The 19,908-nt window shown below is 43.4% G+C and overlaps 2 protein-coding genes and 1 long non-coding RNA gene across 4 annotated transcripts; all 3 read right to left on the reverse strand.

The window, feature by feature from the left end:
• Positions 1–1,150: 1,150 nt before the first annotated feature.
• On the reverse strand, positions 1,151–2,613 carry LOC9267214 (ARF guanine-nucleotide exchange factor GNOM). 2 transcript variants are annotated; one of them, XM_015773940.3, is made up of 2 exons: positions 1,732–2,613; positions 1,151–1,640 (listed from the first exon to the last, which is right to left on the reverse strand). In XM_015773940.3, the coding sequence occupies exon 1, from the start codon at positions 2,263–2,265 to the stop codon at positions 1,984–1,986; it is 282 nt and encodes a 93-aa protein (XP_015629426.2). In that variant the 5' UTR covers positions 2,266–2,613; the 3' UTR covers positions 1,151–1,640; positions 1,732–1,983. The 2 variants fall into 2 exon arrangements, with proteins under 2 accessions (XP_015629426.2, XP_066164329.1); XM_066308232.1 differs by having other exon boundaries at positions 1,151–1,665; positions 1,732–2,608.
• An 11,255-nt stretch (positions 2,614–13,868) lies between these two features.
• Positions 13,869–15,668, reverse strand: LOC136355539 (uncharacterized). Its single transcript, XR_010739803.1, has 3 exons — positions 15,057–15,668; positions 14,660–14,739; positions 13,869–14,045 (listed from the first exon to the last, which is right to left on the reverse strand). It is a non-coding gene; the product is annotated as an uncharacterized lncRNA (long non-coding RNA).
• Positions 15,669–18,562: 2,894 nt separating this feature from the next.
• LOC136355662 (uncharacterized) lies at positions 18,563–19,552 on the reverse strand. The gene has a single exon (XM_066308493.1). The coding sequence runs from the start codon at positions 19,550–19,552 to the stop codon at positions 18,563–18,565; it is 990 nt and encodes a 329-aa protein (XP_066164590.1).
• Positions 19,553–19,908: the final 356 nt, after the last annotated feature.

Genomic DNA, 19,908 nt, shown 5'->3' on the forward strand with positions numbered 1-19,908 from the left:
AAGTTTTTAGACCGTCCTGTTTAGGGACCGGGGTGACACAACTGAACAAGTTGGAGAACCTAAACGAGTGATCTGCAAGTTTAGGGACCGGGATGACACAGTCGAACAAGTTTGAGGACCTGAACAGTCGATTTGCGAGTTTATGGACTGGGATGACACAACGGTACAAGTTTAGGGACCGGTAATGGACTTTACTCTTTTTTTTATGCAGAGTTTTCTGTGCTCCGTGGCTTGCTCATTAATGCCATCTTTGTTCATTTATTCAGTGTGTATTATGAAGTTCATAGGACTAGTATTATTTGGTTGCTGTTTGTTCATATGCCTTGCTTCAAAGTTTCAGAGCTTGTATTTTGGACTGTGTTCTTGTGATCAGGAAGGTACAGAATGCGGCAAATTTGAGTTCTCTCTGCTATTTGGAGTTCCCTAAATCCACCTGCTGTAACAATCCTGAGCATATGAAATCAGCAATGTTACACTTTATGCTCCCTAGCATTGTTTGTTAAAACTTAGACTGTAAAGTCTTCTGACCAAATGCTTGATGTGTATTGATCACATATTATCGGTGTCTTTTCTCTACAGGCAAGGAGAGGGAGAATCAGTGGGAGAAGAATGATAGAGGAAAAATAAACATGTGTTCAAGTCTCCTTCATGTGTAATTTATTCTAAGATTAATTTATTCTTGGATTATACCTAAGTATTCTAGCTTAACATATTGTGCTACTCTACATTGTACTCCCTGGTACTCAGTGAATGTTGAGCTCAGTGACTACCCAATTTTACTCATGTGCTGATCATTTATTCGTTGCCAAAATTGTGCTTCAGATTGCTTTTTGGTAATTGAAATTGCTAATCTGAAACACTATCCAGATTAGCAATTGCTGGTGCTGTTGTTGATATGAACATGTCACTGTCTCTTGTTCACTACTGTCTCTTGTTCTGCATGATTCTCCACTGTCTCTTGTTCCATATACTCCTGCTTGCTGTGTGAGCTGGGATTCTTGATTCTTGATTCCGGATCGGTGACTACTGATGCTTATTTCTGACCTTGTTATATTTGGAGAAAAAAAGTTGGATTGTGTAAAAAATCTTAGTTCATTTGCATTCAACATTCAGTATTCCAATTTGTAATTTGTAACTGACAATACAGACAGACTACAGATACAGTATATGATTTCTTCCAATTGACATTATTCAGCCATTCATATTGCCATTATTCCAATTGATATTACAGACACAATTCCAAATTGTCTTACTTACACAATACAAAATTTTCAAGCTCACAGGATTCTATTGAAAACTACTCCAAAATTTCTACCAAACAATTTGGCACTACACAAATGCTCAAATAGGCATGCTCACATCTCAAATTTCTACCAAAAGTTCTGTGTTAGGTGAGGTATCACCATCTGTGTGTTACATTTAGCACCAAGAGTTCCAGATTCCATTGTCCAACATTGTCCAACGCATTGACAACAGCATCCAGGCTCTCCCAAAAGGCATCGTTGAACACATTTTCAGTCTCAGGACTTGCTCTGTTCTGAAGGGAGGTTGGGATTATTGTGACTTCATAGCACTGAATTGCAGTTGCAGTTATCCAGGTAACCCAAAATGAACTGCAATCAGAAATCAAGAACATGTTCCTGGAAAAAGAAGAGAAAAAATCGTCTGAAAAGGATTTAGGTGAAGTTGATAATTTGTCGACGAACAACAAACAAAGAACAGAAACCACACCAGGGCACCAGGAGCGTATGTTCTCCTCCTCGCCGGTTGCGGGCAAAGACACATCGGATGAGCTCGTGCATGGCGTGCCGCGAGAATCGCTGCAGGAGCTCGCCCTTGGCGCCGGCGTGGTGGACGACACGGATGCACGTGTTGACGGCAGTGCAGACGTGCTGGTTCCCGAGGGCGGTGGCGGCGGGTGCGCGCAGGCAGGCGAGCAGCGACTGCAGCATCCGCATCAGCACGGCCTCCTCGGCGGCGGCATCAGCCCCGGCCTCGAACCGGCAGCTGGCGACAGGCCCATTCACGCAGCGCGGCGCTCGTGAGGGACGGACCCATGAGCGCCATCACCTCGTGGAGAGCGGCCAGCGACGCCGAGGTGACCGCGGCGCCGGCGTCCTCGGAGCGGACCGCGTAGAGGAAGGGCCGCAGCACGGCGGCGGGGGAGAAGACGAGGCGGCGCAGCGCCTTGAGGGAGGAGACGAGCGGGTGGTCCGCCGCGGCGTCGTCGGCTACGGCGCGCGGGTGGCGGAGGCTGCGGCGCATGACGGCCAGCACGGCGCTGGCCTCAGCGGATATCGCGCAGGCGAGGCCGGCATCCCTCGCGGCGGCGGCGGCGGCCGGATTTGAGGAATCAGGGCGAGGAGGAGGGCAAAGATGGAAACCAGCAGTATGACTGAACTACAGCGTCAAATAAAAAGAATGATTTCGGATTGACTTAGCGACGTCAAATAAAACGAAACGGAGGGAGTATAAAGAAAACGAATTAGGAATAGAAACGATCAAGAAAAGAATCCAAAGGATGGAAAATAAGCAGCAAATCTTAGAACTGGAATTCTCCATATGCTAGAGCTTTCATCGTTATCTACAACACAGCCACCGGTGAGGCTACTAATCTGAGCTCAGTTCAGTTATGAACCATCCAAACGCAGAGAACGATTTTAGATAGATAATGTTCTGCTCTTCCTTCATGATGGGAGAAATATCCTGCTTTCTCGCTGTGGATAAACAAACATAAGTGCGAAAAAACCACCCGGATATATCTCTTGTTAGCTCGTCTCCGATCAAATCTCATATATACAACAAACTAGGGAGGCTACGTTCAATTTTTGAATCTGCTGTAGAAGATAAGTTAACCACCGAGAAAAATAAAAACGGGTGGGAGTATTCAATTCATTAGACCCGTTAACGGTCATTAGCATTATCTAGTGCTAGCGATCGAATTGAGGGAGGATAGGGAGGGAGTAGCTACTCCTGGTAGTAGTTTCTAATTTTCCTACTCCCTCCGTTTCAAAATGTTTGACACCGTTGACTTTTTAGCACATATTTGACCGTTCGTCTTATTCAAAAAAAATTGTGAAATATGTAAAACTATATGTGTACATGAAAGTATATTTAACAATGAATCAAATGATATGAAAAGAATAAATAATTACTTAAATTTTTTTAATAAGACGAATGGTCAAACACGTACTAAAAAGTCAACGGTGTCAAACATTTCGAAACGGAGGGAGTATATATATAGCCCATTTGGGGCACCATGGTGTATGGGCTCCAATTCTAATCACCGTTAGATTTGATCCTGATCAAACTAGTTGATGTGGGTATGATATTAACGGGTCTGCCCATTAGTAGCTTATGATATATGGAATCAGATATACTTAGATGAAAAGGTACCGGATTCATAGGCGTAATTAATTATGGATGGTAATGATGTTTAATCACATGCACACGATTGAGTATGTCATTTATTTCCGTATATAGTGTGAAAAGGTTATAAATGAAACTTTTTTATAGTATTTTTTTTTAATGAAAGGAAGGTAAATATACTCAGGCAATTCGTGTGAACGTATCTGAAATAATAATTTTCTTCGTGACTTTGGGTACACGACATACGCATGTATTCCAGAGTATAATCGTGTCAACATATCTAAAACAAATCGGTTGTGTTTGGTGAACAAATTAATTTTACGTGACATATATTCCAGGAATCATGTACCTATATTTTAGGTACACCCATGTGTTTTCCAAAAAAAAAAATGTTTGTTTAAATTCTATACCGTACCTTATTTCTTTTGCTATATATGCACGTCGAGTATGTGGGACCATCTCCATAATATTATACTGGTATAGAGTATGTGTGACGCACCATGACTCTTATTATTGGGTATATAACCCATTTAAAGACTTGTGTATATATACTTCTCATCAGGGTATATACCCAAATATTTTGTATATATCCAATTTTACGTGTATGTATCCAAATATTGAACATATACCCAAATATTGAATATATATACCCAAATATTGGGTACGTACCCAATTTGCACGTAAACATGTACATATACCCAAATATTGGGTATGAACCAAAAAAAAATCCCGGAGCATGAAAAATAATTCTGGAAGTACACATACCCAAATATTGGGTATGAGAACACAGAAATAAATACCGTAGCATGAAAAATAATTTTGGAAGTGCATTAGATCCTAAAATTCGAACCAAAATTTGAAACAGTATATATACCCAAATATTGGATTTGGAAAAAAAAAATCCTTATCCATGAACAAAACCAACGACGTATTGGGCCGACGAACGAGCTTGCGGACGAAAGGCGCGGACAACCAGTGGCTGCGGCAAAGCTCGCAGACGACCAGCGGCGGCAACGAAGAAGCTCACGGATATCTGGCAGCGTAACAGCTTGACAACGAAGATTGTGGAGGCCTGGTTGGGAAGAAGAAGCTCGCGGACGTACGATGTCAACGACAAATCTCGCGGACGACGATCAGCAGCCTGCGACGAAGAAGCTATTGCATATCCGGTGGTGCAATAGCTTCGCGACGAATGTTGCCGAGGACTAGTTGCAACGACGAAGGTCACGGTCGAACGTCGTCAGCAACGATGCTCGTGGACAACCAACGGTTGCATCGAAGAAGATTGTCGACGTCCGGCGGTGTAACGGCGTGGAGATATGAAATTGGAGTGTGTAAAAGATGGAATGACATCTCTGCCCGTATATATATATACACTAGAAATAGAAAAGTATTAATAGTATGGATGAAAATAAAGCAATTACATCGAAATTAGTGGGTTTGATTATGTACATATAATTTGGAAATAAATTGTGTTCATGCAATCACGATCATATTCATTTGGAAAGTTGACGCATGCAAGCTTATATGGAAACAGCTAGCTGTGCGCGAACCATGCACGTATAGTACAAATGGAAAGCTGGATCTTAACCCGCTAATATATCTATAATATGCTGTTTTGAGTAGCACGGATCCTAAAGCAGATAAATGGTGGATACAATTGGAGCCCATACTTCATGGAGCACCACATAATTTACCTATATATGTGAACCAAGGTTCACTTCACCTTAAATCTGGAACGTTGGTGTGCTTTAAGATGTGTGCTACCTAAATATTCATTGCTCTGTACTTGTGAAGGCTTTGCTGTGTACTTGCTCTTGACCTCACTTTCTAATCTTCCAACTTTACCCCTGAGCTAAATTATAGCTCTCTTTCATGCTAAACACAGTTAATATTACTTTTTTTTCTTAGTGTTGTTTTAAGTTCTTCATCCCACGGTGTGTAACTGTGCATGGTACATTTTTTTTTCCGAAATAAGTACCCATACTTTTTTCTATAACTACATAATTAACATTTACCTAATAAATTGATCTTTTACCAAATGAAATTTGTAAATAATACCTCTGCTAAGATCCACCGAAGGAAGGATATTATGGCAGTTGGCAGGAGAAAATTTGCAGCTATATCATTTTTGAATAAAAATCTAACGTGCATATATAAGATAATATGAATTATAAGATTATGCCACGTGTACATTACTCCAATAAAGAGGTCCGGGACAACTCACATGATACTTTTGTGGTGCATTTTAAATTTTATACACATTTCAAATTCACATGAAATGTCATACATATTCGAAATAATGACATATAGCTAGATTTACATTAAATGATGTACCTGTAATATAGAAATAATACATGTCAATTTACCATAATAACATTTTACAAAAAGAAAGTTTGATCTATATATCTACATACAAAAAAAATTCAACATATCTATATATCTACATTTACAAGAACAGTATATCTCCATTCACCAAAAAATGACAGTTACAAAATGAAATGTTGATTTGTTATATACACGGGTTGACATTTTTTTTGTTAAACAAATTGATGTATCGCAAAACATTATGAGAACTCATGAGAAATCAAAATCACCAAAAGAAATTATTTGAGGTGAAATGCCGAAACATAAACAGATACTTAGCCAATTAAGTGCTAACAACGGTTATTAATGATATGACTTAATCAAGTGATTTGTACCTTATAGCACTACCATGCGCATGGGTCAACAGAGAATTGTGAGTGAGTGATGAGTCATCATTGTCCAATATGAGTGGAGTACTACTTCAAGTGCATTTTGGTCTTGGCAATTAGATCATGTACCAACCCCTGCTCACACTATAAGGATACAAAGCTAGATATGTACATCTTACAGTGATTATAATGTGTACACATGTCACACAAATGAGTGAGGTGCATATGAACCAAGGTTCATATTTTATATATATATATATATATATATATATATATATATATATATATATATATATATATATATATATATATATGGCGCCGTAGGCGCCACGTATTAGATGGCGCCTGACACAACACCTCCCTACCCTACCCCACATTCCTCACATCCCGCCTACGCCAACCATTTATGAGTCATTTGATAACTTATGAGAATACCGCGTCCACCCCACACCCACCACTGCACCACATTATCTCACATCCCACCCGCGCCCAACTTTCATGAGTCATTTGTTAACTTATGACCATGCCCGCGCCCACATAACGCCATGTGTTATTTTTTAACTAAAAAGCGGGCATGCATGCGCAAGTGAGATTAAGAAGCCAGTTATTTTTCAACTCATCAGTACATGGCACGTATCGACGGTGTCACACGACTTACCTGTTTTTTTGGTTTATATTTTAACTCATGTGGTGCGACAAGGTGTGCGTGGGGGGGCATTCGTCGTGCTCGTTCCGGTGAGGTATTCGTTAACTCCGTCTGAACACACGCAACTCCATTGCGTGTTGGCACGAGGGCAGTTTTTTTTAACTCGTTTGCGCGTCACTGCGCGGTGGGGGCACATGGCATTGGTCGTTAAATTGAGTTACTTTTTAACTCAAGTGATCGGCGGTCATTAAATGCATGCCCGTATTTTTTAAATTTTTTTGTCAGTTACAGGCAGCGAATCTTCAGAGATTAGTCACATCAAAACCGCCGTAGTTATCGCCGCCCACTCCTCTTCCGGACAGTTCTTTTCTCTTCCCCGTTCTTGAGTTCTTAGAGATCGCTCCTCTTCTCGCCGATTCAGTTCTGTGGACCCCCGTTTTTATAACAGGAATCAATCGTGTAAACAGTACCATTTCCCTGGATCAAGTAGTCTGGTACACACAAGTTCATAGCTGAAATACCAAATACACATACATGAGAGTCTAGTGCGAATTATTACATCATAAGCCCGCAGGCATAGTCTTAGATCATCGGACCGAGCGGTCCGGAATACATTCCAAAAGCAGAAGTGGATAAGGTAGCAGAGTTAAGGCAGCGGCACGACATTGCCACAGGCAACAATCGTAACTAAGACCTACTGAGCGCCATCGTCTTCATCACCCTCCTGGTAGTATGCGTAGGGATCCTCCGAAGCTTCATCTCCGGCCTCTGATTAAGTTTATATATTGCAAGGGTGAGTACCAACCGTACTCAGCAAGCCATCATAGCAACAATACACATGATAGGGGTATTCAAAGGATGGCTATGGTTCTTTGCGCAAAGCCAGTTTTGTAATTCTTTTCACAAGCCTAAGACCTAGCATTGACTGATCAAATTTTAGTACCAGTGTTCACATTTAAACAACGACGGTTCTGTCCACCATCCATTGTGATCCCAAGGATAGCTTCCCGCTATTGAGTCGTCATGGTTTTCTGAGGACGTCCACCTTCCCGCCTCTCAGGAAGTGGCTCCAACAGCATAAAAAACATCATGCAATATCCCATCCCACACAAGTTAAGAATTTAGAGTCTAGCCAAGTGTAATACACGTCCCGGTGCTCAATAACCGCGAGCACGGCTATTTGAATAGATTTGGTTTACTCACACTGCAGTGGATGTACACTTTACCCGCACTCCGCGACTGCCCAACACATGAGCCTCGTCCCAACACATGAGACGCGTCACGGCAAAGCTTTTCGATAACCTCGCATTGGCAGTACCCGCTCCATGAACTTAAATCCTCATGCACTCTAGGCGTCCATGTTTCTAGCAGTGAGAGGAGTTCTGGCGCTCCCGGGAAAGAGAAGTCTCACACACATATTAAATTATGGTTTAAGTTAAGTTCTCTCTCTCACACACTCATGGCAGTCCTATCAATGGCGACACCGATGTAGGGCACGACTCTCGGCCCTACCTCAACAGCTGTCCCACTGTAGAGCACCTGCCTCACTCAATGAGAAACCACTATGCATGGATAGTGCCTCCGCTCGGCTATCTAATCCGCTAGGTCTATACCCATTCGAGAAGTACGGTTGTACGGGGGTCGTTTCATGCTTAACTTCATGGCTCGGTCCTTAATTGACCAGGGACGGCACTAGCCCTTTTCGGATACCACTCAAATCCTCCATCCGCCCCAGTCGAAAACATTTGTTTAGTTTTATTTTCCTTTCACAAATCATGTCATCAATATCATGGCAATGTGGCGCTCATGTCTCCACATGCCGCATCTCAATTACCTTCCCAAAGGTAATTGCCCAAGCATATAGTATTTGATAAATATGTGTATGCGTAAATCTAGAGTAACATTTCTAAGTATTTGTCATAGTTGACTAGGGACTTATACGTAAATCATGGTTACAAGGATTTAAGGGTAAACAATAATCAAGGCATGGCATAATGGCGACGCGATGGCGGCGCACGGGGCTCGGGACGACGGCGCGGGGCGCGAGGCGGCGAGGGGATGGGTGCGCGGCGACGGGACGGGCGACGCGACGGCAACGGGCGACGCGACAGCGACGGCGGAGCGGGGCTCGAGGCGACGGCGACGCGTGGCGACGGTAGAGCGGGGCTCGAGGCGACTAGGGGACAGGCGCGCGGTGACGGGATGGCGACGGCGACAGTGACAGCGACGGCGATGGGACAGCGGCGCGGCGCGGCAGCAGCGAGTGCGCGGCAGGGCACGGGGCGCGAGGCGGTAGGCACGCGACGCGGCGACGGGATGGCGGCGCGGCGACAGGCGACGCGACGGCGACGGTGGCGCGGGGCTCGGGGTGGCCAGGCGCGTGCGGCAGAGGAGGGGACAGGACTAGGGAACCTCATCGAACACCTATGCCTGAATGAATAATGTTTTTTCCTATTTATCCCTATTTCAGCCTATTTCCTATATAAATTTTATTCTATAAATCCTAATTTTTGCATAAATGAAGTTTACTTAATATTTGTGTTATTCTAACCAATGGATTCACCCTAGATTAATATTACCCATATTTTATAATTTATTTGAATTTTTATATTAGGGCTAATTCTTATTCCGTCGCACTTAAATTTAGTTGATGCAAATATGGTTGCAATAATATTTCATTTATTTCTATCCTCACCAAATCATTATTTTAAATTATATTCTAATTGTTTATTTTGCCAATTTAATTTTAGGGTTTATTCCTAATTAATTATTCTTTATTCGCGATCTAAGAACTCCGAAATCAAAATCCAATGAAATAGGCGAATAATATCGGCATGATGCAATTTATTTAAAAAGTTTTTGAAGGCCCATAATTTTAGGGTTTGATTTCGTTGGTCGAATTTTCAGGGTGTTACAAACCTACCCACCTTAAATAAATGAGTAAATTCCCTGTGTACCCCTGAAAACTCACTCAATCCCTTTCATACCCCTAAAATTTACCCGACCCCTTCTATACCCCTGAAATTTCAATTTGATCCCTTCCATGCCCCTACCGTTACATTTTCCATCATTTTACTGTTACGTTTGGTTGCAAATGTCTTTTTTGCCCTTGATGCTTTAGGTTTAAATATAAGCTTCAAAAATAATTGAAAATTTTGTTTGAGTGCACATCGTGTGCATTTTATAAAACTAATGAGACTAAATAATTAGTGCAGAAAATTTTGACATAAATTTTGAAAATAAAATAAATGTAAAAAATTAAAATTCTTATTTGAAATTTTAATAGGACAATGGATTTTTTTATCAGGAGCATTCATAAAAATGTTGTGAACATTGGTATACCTATCTTTATATGAATGCTCCTCATTTTTATGATCTTTTTTTAAAAAAATAAATACGTATTTTTTTTATTTCATTATCTAAAAATATTTTTTTGGGATAAATAATGCATCGCACAACAAACTCATAACTATAATAGTCTCATGCGAGAAGCTTTTATATTTTTAATAATGTAATTCATGAATTTCTTTGTTCATCCAAGGGTAAAATGGTCATTTTTATAGAAAATACACGGTCAACTAACGGGAGGGGTATGCAAGGGATCAAAATCAAATTTTGGGGGTATATAAGGAAGTAAGCAAAATTCAGGGGTATAGAAGGGATTAGGAAAAATTTCAGGGGTATATAAGGGATTTTCTCTAAATAAATCTCGTCCCGAGATTTCTTACCGGTTTTCGAATAGATGCGGGTATTCCGTCTTCAAGAATTCTTCGCTTTCCCAAGTGGCTTCATCCTCAGTGTGATTACTCCATTGTACCTTGTACATACGCCACACTTTGGTCCTAGTCCTCTTTTCAGCTTCATCCAATATCCGGACTGGGTGTTCTGGATACGTGAGATCATTGCTAATATTAATTTCTTCCAACGGAGCTTGTTCCTCTGGCACTCGTAAGCACTTCTTTAACTGAGACACGTGGAAGACTGGGTGCACATCGGCGATATTTTCTGGTAGCTGTAACTGATATGCGACTTCTCCTCGTCTAGCCATGATTTGAAAAGGTCCCACATATCTTGGTGTTAATTTCCCTTTGACCTTAAGCCTTTTTGTGCCTCTCATCGGAGAAACCTTCAGATAAACATAATCTCCTTCCTTAAATTCTAGGTTTCTTCTTCGGGTGTCAGCGTAACTTTTTTGTCGTGATTGTGCCACTTTTAGACGTTCACGGATCAGGCGAACCTTTTCTTCGGCCTCTTTGATAATGTCAGGTCCAAATACCGCCCGTTCTCTAGTCTCGGACCACATCAGTGGAGTACGACATCGTCGACCAAACAATGCCTCATTGGGCGACATCTTTAGGCTTGCTTGAAAACTGTTGTTGTAGGAGAATTCGGCGTAGGGCAAACATTTCTCCCAATCTTTGCTAAAATCCAAGGCACAAGCTCTCAACATGTCCTCCAAGACCTGATTTGTTCTCTCTGTCTAGCCATCTGTCTGTGGATGATAAGCTGTGCTAAAAGCAAGGTAACTTCCTAGGGCTTCATGTACTTTCTCCCAGAAATGCGAGGTAAACTGTGTGCCTTGATCGGATATAATTCTCTTAGGCACACCATGAAGACACACTATCCTAGTCATGTACAACTCGGCGAGTTTGGCACCGCTATAGTCTGTCTTGACGGGGATGAATCTTGCCGTCTTGGTGAGTCGATCCACGATCACCCAAATGGAATCATACCCTGTTGCGGTCTTGGGCAATCCAACAATAAAATCCATACCTATCTCATCCCATTTCCACTCGGGAATCCTAAGGGGTTGCAGCAAACCCGCTGGTCGCTGGTGCTCAGCCTTCACCTTCTGGCATACGTCACAGAGTGCTACGTATTCTGCCACATCTCTCTTCATGTTGGGCCACCAGTATCCTTCCTTCAGATCCTGGTACATTTTCGTACTTCCGGGGTGCAATGAATATGCTGATTCGTGAGCTTCCTTTAGGATTAATCCTTTCAGTCCACCCTGTTCGGGTACATAGATCCTCTTTTTATACCATAAGACATCTTTCTCATCGGTCGAAAATTCCTTTGCAAACCCTGCAGCTAGGCGTTCCTTCACCTCTTGGATTTCTTCGTTGTCCTTCTGAGCTTCTTCTATTTGGGTTCTCAAAAGAGGTTGAATATCCAGGGTGTTTATCTGTCCACGGGGTACTATATGTAGGTTTAGCTGGGCTATTTCCTCTTTAAGCTCAGGAGCCATCCCTTCCATTCTCAAATGATTGCAATGGCTCTTACGACTCAAAGCGTCGGCCACAACGTTTGCTTTGCCTGGGTGATAGTGAACCTCTAGATCATAGTCCTTGATTAATTCCAACCATCGCCTTTGCCTCAAGTTGAGATCTGACTGGGTGAAAATATACTTCAGACTCTTGTGGTCAGTGTAGATATCGCAATGGTTTCCAATCAAATAGTGTCTTCAAATCTTTAGTGCATGAACCACGGCTGCTAGCTCTAGGTCATGGGTAGGGTAATTTTCCTCATGTGGTCGCAGTTGTCGCGATGCATAGGCCACAACCTTTCCATCCTGCATCAGTACTCCTCCTAGTCCTTGCCTTGATGCATCACAATATATAACAAAGTCTTTCCTATTGTCGGGAAGAACTAGAATAGGCGCAGAGGTCAACTTTTCTTTGAGCTGTTCAAAGCTTTCCTGGCACTGTTCTGACCACACAAACTTCTTTTCCTTCTTGAGTAGTTGTGTCATTGGTCGGGCTATCTTAGAGAATCCTTCAATGAACATTCGATAGTATCAGGCCAAACCTAGAAAACTCCGAATCTCAGTCACAGATTTGGGTGCCTTCCATTCCGTGACGGCCTCAACTTTAGCAGGATCCACTGCCAATCCACCGGCTGAGATTACCTGGCCTAGAAAAGTGACTTCTTTTAACCAGAACTCACATTTACTAAACTTTGCATATAATTTATGCTTCCGAAGTTTCTCGAGTACCAATCGCAAGTGCTTCACATGCTCTTCCTCGTCTTTGGAGTAGATTAAAATATCATCGATGAATACTACCACAAATTTGTCCAAGTAATCCGTGAACACTTTATTCATAAGATTCATAAAGTACACCGGGGCGTTGGTTAAACCAAATGACATTACTGTGAACTCATACAATCCATAGCGCGTTGAGAACGTGGTCTTGGGTATATCCCCGATCCTAATCTTCAATTGGTTATATCCTGATCGAAGGTCAATCTTAGAGAACACTTTCGCTCCTTTAAGTTGATCGAAAAGATCATCAATCCGTGGTAGTGGATACTTGTTCTTGATAGTTACTTCGTTCAGTGAGCGGTAGTCTACACACATTCTCATGCTACCATTCTTCTTCTTGACGAATAACACTGGGGCTCCCCAAGGTGACGAACTGGGACGTACAAATCCCTTCTCTTGCAACTCTCTGATTTGCTTTTTAAGTTCCTACAACTCATTGACCGGCATCTGATATGGTCTCTTGGATATGGGGGCAGTTCCGGGTATCAGGTCAATAATGAACTCTATGTCACGATCTGGTGGCATTCCAGGTAAATCTTCTGGGAACACATCAGGGAATCGCTGCACTACGGGCATTCCTTTCAGGGGTAGCATGGTAAATATGCCTCCGGCACGTTCGGTTAGTCTAGGATCTTGATCCATGGTTGCTCTCATATCCGATCCCCAGGGTGTGGCCAGGGTAACTTCTCTACGTCTACAGTCGATTACTCCCCTATTCTTTGTTAACCAATCTATACCCAATATGACATCAAGGGTCTGAGGCATCAGCACCATAAGGTTGGAGGGAAACACCATATCCCTAAGGCGAATAGGTACGTCAATACAAGCTGTATCCACGGTTATTTCACCCCCAGGTGAATGCACTAACATTGGTTGCCTTAATTTAACTCTGGTCAAATTGTGTTGTTGGCTTGCTTTCAAAGATATAAATGAATGCGATGCTCCTGAATCAAAGAGAAGTTTAACTGGAATGGAGTTGATAGAAAACATACCCATCAGTACGCCCTGGTCTTCCTGGGCCTCTTCAGCTCGAACGTGGTGTCACGCCCGGAAATTCACTAGTAATTTCCGAACTTATTTGTGCATAAAATCCTCGTCCAGGAATCAGCCGAGGTACACAAACTGACAATTTAATATACAAATCCATCATAATAATAACGTTACACACTTACAAAAGAAAAGAAAACAGCAGCGGAATAACGGTCTAGCGATGGCTTCAGCTCCACTCCCACAGGCAGCTCAACTGGGGTATAAGCCAAACGTCTTCTCCTTCTGGATCCTTTTTCTTCAACTGAGGTTGATTGATTATTGCAAGAATGAGCATATGACATACTCAACAAGCCACACAGCAAATATGCAAGTGCACAAGGATACCAAAGGATGGCATAATATAGGCTCATTTGCAAAAGCAGCATTTAGCAAAATATTTAAGAGAAGTAAAACAGTGGAGTAATTAATCAGAAATTTTAATCAACACTGAACAACACACCCATGCTGCACGGCCCAACCATCCTGAACAACCATACCCGGCTGTACAGATCTAACTCCAAACCAGGAGCTAAGCAAATTATTACCAGGTATAACATCCATAATTATTGTGAGAGGTGTGAGACTAATCACGAAAACATTGCTCAACCCGCCCATAACCGCGGGCACGGCTATTCGAATAGTTTTACTCTGGCCAGAGGTGTACCACTGTACCCACAAGACACAGCCTCAACATCATGTCTACCATGCGTCGCGATACTGGAAAGTACCCGAATAGAGGCTGTGACAATACCCTCTGCACAACACAACTCACCACAGTGCACCATTCGAAAGTAAATGCACAGTTGAAATAAATAGAGAATTTAAATATAGGATCAACATGCTCAAAGGATTGTGTTTAAGATCTGTGTGACTTGCCTTGCAATAATCGGTCTTCAATTAATCTTCTGAACACTCCCGACGCACTCACGAACCTTCGTAACGACGGAAACGACAAGCTAACACGCAAAACGAAGAAAAAGACTAATAAAAACCAAATAAACAGTACATATAAAGTAAACAAACATGTAGATCTCGATTTTAGATGAATTTAGCAACTTGAACCACTCAAAACCGAGTTACGATGATTTAGTTATGAATTTCCGAAGATTTAATCTATTAGAAAAACAGTAAAAAGAAAAACGATGATGACGTCATGATGACCTCATCAATAGCCGGACCAAGATGGCGACCTCGCCGGAGATTGGATGGTCGGCTGCGACTTTGGAGGACATGTACACGTAGAGGACGACGAGAGGAACCCAACGGTACTCACCCTCGAACCAAACGACGAACGACGACGGCCGGCGACGAGGTCTAGCGGCGGCGCGGCTTCGGTCGACGGCGGCGACGGGGCTCCGGTGACCGGTGACAGCGGGGAGAGAGCGGCCGAGCTTGCCCACACCTCGGCGCACCTTACGGCGGTGACGGCGACCGGCGGCGACGACGGAGGCGGCGGCGCGACGCGGATGGAGCTCGGCCGGCGACGACGGCGGGGTGGAGCACGTGGCGGCGGCGCTACGAGGCACGGGAGATCACGGGAGAGGGGGCAAACGAAAGAGGAGGACTAGGGGGTCCTATATATAGCCATGGGAGGCCGGGATCGAGCCCACAACGACGGGAAAAACTCGGGAAAGTTTAGATCTTCGCCGGAAAAAGGAAAGGTTGAACCGCGAAATTGGAAAGGATTTCCATATAAACTTTTGGGGATTTCTTGGGGACAAGGAAGAGGAGATTGAGAGGATTCCATTCCCGCAACCAATTCGGAAATAAGAGCAACGGAGAGGTTGGATTTTGGAAGGGGATCGGCGGCAACAGGCACGGCATGGCTCGGCTCTGGCTCTGGCTCTGTCCAGAGCTGGAAGATGAACAGTAGCGCAGGGAAGGAAAGTAGACTTCTTGCCGGGCTTTTCTTTTCACAGCCTGATTAGAAGAGGGAGCAAAACCGGACTTTGGCTGAGAGAAGAAGAGAGGATGCAGGCTCGGGTTGGGCCGGCGGAAGAGAGAGGAAGGAAAGGAATGGGCCGATTCAGCCTAAGACAAGGGAGGAGAATTTTATTACTTTCCCAATTAAAATAATCACTTAAATGATCTTTGAATTGTTAAAAATACTTCCAATGCGCAAATAATTTCAAGAAAAATCCTGAAAATACTTGGACACTCAAAGTACTTAACAAAATTACAATTAGACCATTTAATGATTAATTTAATATGTGGGTAATTACTGAAATGCTCTTTGTATGATTAAAATTAGGAATTGAGCTCCGAAAAATCCGAGAATATTCCAGAGAGTATAATTAACTATGGAGAATTTAATAAAAAATTAAATCCATCCATGCTTTATATTTAGGAAATTTTATTTCCCACATTTAACTTCACTTGTAAATTAATGAACATTTAATATAAATTCTAATAATCATTTATTAAATAATTTATAAATCCTGAAACAAAAATCAGGATGTGACAAATCTACCCCCTTACAAAGAATCTCGTCCCGAGATTCGGAACGGCTAGAAAGAAAAGGGCATAGGTAAACTGCAGTCTACCTTATTATTCCATAACTCAGATAATTATTCTAAGGCTTTAAAGAAAACTACTGCTGCTTTGAAACTGGTGGCTGAGCTGTAACACTTGAAGACGCAACTCTTGAAGACGCAACTGGCACTGCATTGGCTCCTGTGACGACAATGTTGTTGACTTGCGGCTGCTGATGCTTTGGCTTCGGACACTCTCTTGCAAAGTGGCCTGGCTTGTAACAGTTGAAACATACCTGCTGCTCCCTTCCACTACTGTTATTCTCTTGAGACTGATCCTGCTGAACTAGCACCGGCTGATTAGCTTGCTCGATGTTAACTTTATTGCTTTCATTAGTCTCTGATTTGATCTCACCACCGATGTTCAACTGTTGCGACTGTCCTTGACCTGCAGAAGAAGGTTCACCAATTTGGAGTGGCTTGATACGCTGCCTCTGGCTACTACCTTGTGCCTCCTGGAATACAGTCATTTTCCTTTTACGGTTATCTATCCTGTTCTTCTTGTCTTCAAGTCGAATTGCTTTGTCAACCAGCTGCTGAAAATCAACATAGTCATGAGAGATCAATGTAACTGACAGTTCATCCTTCAAGCCTTCCAAGAACTTCTCCTGCCTTTCCTCGTCAGTACGCACATCTTCTGGAGCATAACGTGCCAGACGATTGAACTCATGAAGATACTCTGCCACGGTACGATCCTTTTGCTTCAGTGTCCTGAACTCACGCTTCTTCAAAGCAACAACTCCTGCAGGTATATGTGTCTTATTGAATCCTTTTGTAAACTCTTCCCAAGTGATTGGTTGTCCTTCTGCTCTGTTCATCCGGAAATGATCCCACCATTCTGAAGCAGGTCCTTGCAACTGATGTGAAGCGAAAACAACTTTCTCCTGATCCGTGCACTGGAGGAGTTCCAACTTCTCAACAACGTGCAGCCAATCACCTGCTTCCACTGGCGCGAGTGTTCACCATCTGTTGCAGATTAGAGAAGATAGGAGGATAAGGGTTACACTAAAGACAAGATCTTAACCAGTTTAACACTGATCTGATGTGTGTAGACCATTATATTGTTCAAGTTGATTAAGCAAGCAACCTAGTATAGTTACACGCTCATCATTGAACCCCACCAATGACGGGAATGCAACCATACCTACACACAAGCAAGCAACAAACGTTCTACCCTACTAACTATTCTTCAAGGATAGTTTGGCGGCATAGGTTCTAAGGTAGGATTCAAACTTCATTCCATCTTGACCACTTGGCACTTCGGTCCTTCCTCGATCCACTTGACTGACCTCCATAAGTTGACCACATCAACATCTTCTAGTTTCAACAACTAGTTTCAGAACTACTCAAGTTGAAAGCAGGAGGGGAGAGGATGATAAAATGATTTATAGAGAATTCTAGAGAAGGAAGAAAGGAAAATTTTCACAAATCATGTTTTCGGAAAATTTGTCCTTAAGGTTATTTTCACAAATCATGTTTTCGGAAAATTTGTCCTTAAGGTTTGACCATTTGGCTTATCCTACAGTCGAGATGGCTCTGATACCAACTTGTAACGTCCCGCCTTCCCCCAGGCCGGGCCCACTTACATCTGATAGCTTTCATAGGTCATAGACTGCCCTCACAGACCAACACATGTCTTTTCTGCACACTTTGTCCTCACTCGTGTGCAGCACGCTTAACCCTGGAGTTCTTTGGAGATTGGCTTCCGGAAAAGAAGTTGCAACTTGTTGATATGAGTATTCTATTAATCCTATTAAGCCCTAGACCGGGATGTTACACCCTCACCCCCTTAAGAGAGATCGACTCCCCCGTCGATCAACCCTAGGCCAGGAACGTCCTCTCTTGGCCACGTCCATGTGTCCAGTGCCAGCGCATGTGCCATGCTGTGTAACCACTCCCGGTCTACACCAGACGTGCGCACCATGCCTGCGCAACTGCGACACACGCGCCCGTGAAACCGCGAGAGTCGGCTCTGATACCATTTTGTAACGTCCCGCCTTCCCCCAGGCCGGGCCCACTTACATCTGATAGCTTTCATAGGTCATAGACTGCCCTCACAGACCAACACATGTCTTTATCCTCACTCGTGTGCACCCGGGAAGAATTTCCCGGTCGGTCACCCATCCCAAATTGCTCCAGGCCAAGCACGCTTAACCCTGGAGTTCTTTAGAGATTGGCTTCCAGAAAAGAAGTTGCAACTTGTTGATATGAGTATTCTATTAATCCTATTAAGCCCTAGGCCGGGATGTTACACGTGGTTCACTTGCCCGCGTCCAAATCCGGTAGAGGTCCTGTTAGTCTGCGGAGTCCTGAATAAACCTCGTCCAGTAGCAGGGGTAGCAGTCCCGTGAATAGCCATTGCGTTAGCTCCGGTGCGAATGGGTGTCTTGTTTGGATGGGGGCACTTGTTGGCGAAATGCCCGTACTCTCCACAGTTGAAACAGCTTCCTGGCCTCACTGATCCAGTAGCGGCCTGATTTGGTGTAGGAGCTTGGGTCTGAGTGGTAACCAGCCTGTGGAAGTTGCTAGGTGCGGTAGGACGATTGGTTGTTACCACCGTTGGTCTCCATCCTGATGAGGTAGTTCCTTTAGGACACTGGGGTGCGACCTGAGGCGGGCGGTTCATGGCAAGCCTCCTCTTACGATTGTGCTCCACAACCTTCCGGTCGTTTTCCAGTCTAACGACCTTATTGATTAAACTCTGGAAACTATCGTGGTCCTGTCCAATCATGGGCCCACGCAACTCGTCGTTCAGGCCTTCGATGAACTTGTCGATCTTTTCCTCCTCGTCGGCAAGATCTCCAGTTGCGTAACGCGCCAGTTGAGTGAAACGGTTTAGGTACTCTTGTATAGTGGTATTTCCTTGTCGTACTCTCCTGAACTCATTCTTCTTCATTCGCATCACAGCGGCAGGCATGAAGTTGTCACGGAAGGCTGTAGTGAATTCCTCCCAGCTTGGTTCTCCAGCATCTTCTTCTCGAGCTTCTTTGTAGGTGTCCCACCAGTCTCCGGCTGGTCCTTCCAGTTGGTTCACCGCAAAGATCACTTTATCGGCTTCACGTACTCGAACAAGGGTCAGCTTCTTCTCAATGATCCTTAACCAATCCTTAGCATCCATAGGTTCTTCAGCTGTGGCGAATGTGGGTGGCTTAGTCCTCATGAATTCTCCAAAGCTTGATCCTCCACGGTTGCCTTGATTATTTGCGATGGCTTGCAGAAGTTGGGTTTGAGTAGCCATGACTCCGGCCAGGGTGTTTAGGTCGGGTGTTTGAGTTTCTTCATTGCTGGTTGACGCCCGATGTCGGCTTGCCATCTGTGTAGGCCGATGAGGTAAGTATCCTAATTTCCTAACTAGCCCTTATGGTTTTATCCCGTTAAGGGAGTTGTTTTGATGTGAACTTTGTTTTGCAAGCATGGTGGAATAAACTCATTCATAACCCAACAGTAATAATATCATAAATAACATCACAGAGTTCCACAGATAATACATAAGTCATGATGCAATCGACTGCACATATACGTAGTCCAAATAAAGTTTATCTAAAAGATACATCGAACTAATCATCAAGCTACCCGTCAATCTAGGTAGGGGGG

The sequence above is a fragment of the Oryza sativa genome, chromosome 3, assembly GCF_034140825.1.
Source record: "Oryza sativa Japonica Group chromosome 3, ASM3414082v1".
Classification (NCBI taxonomy): Eukaryota; Viridiplantae; Streptophyta; class Magnoliopsida; order Poales; family Poaceae; genus Oryza; species Oryza sativa.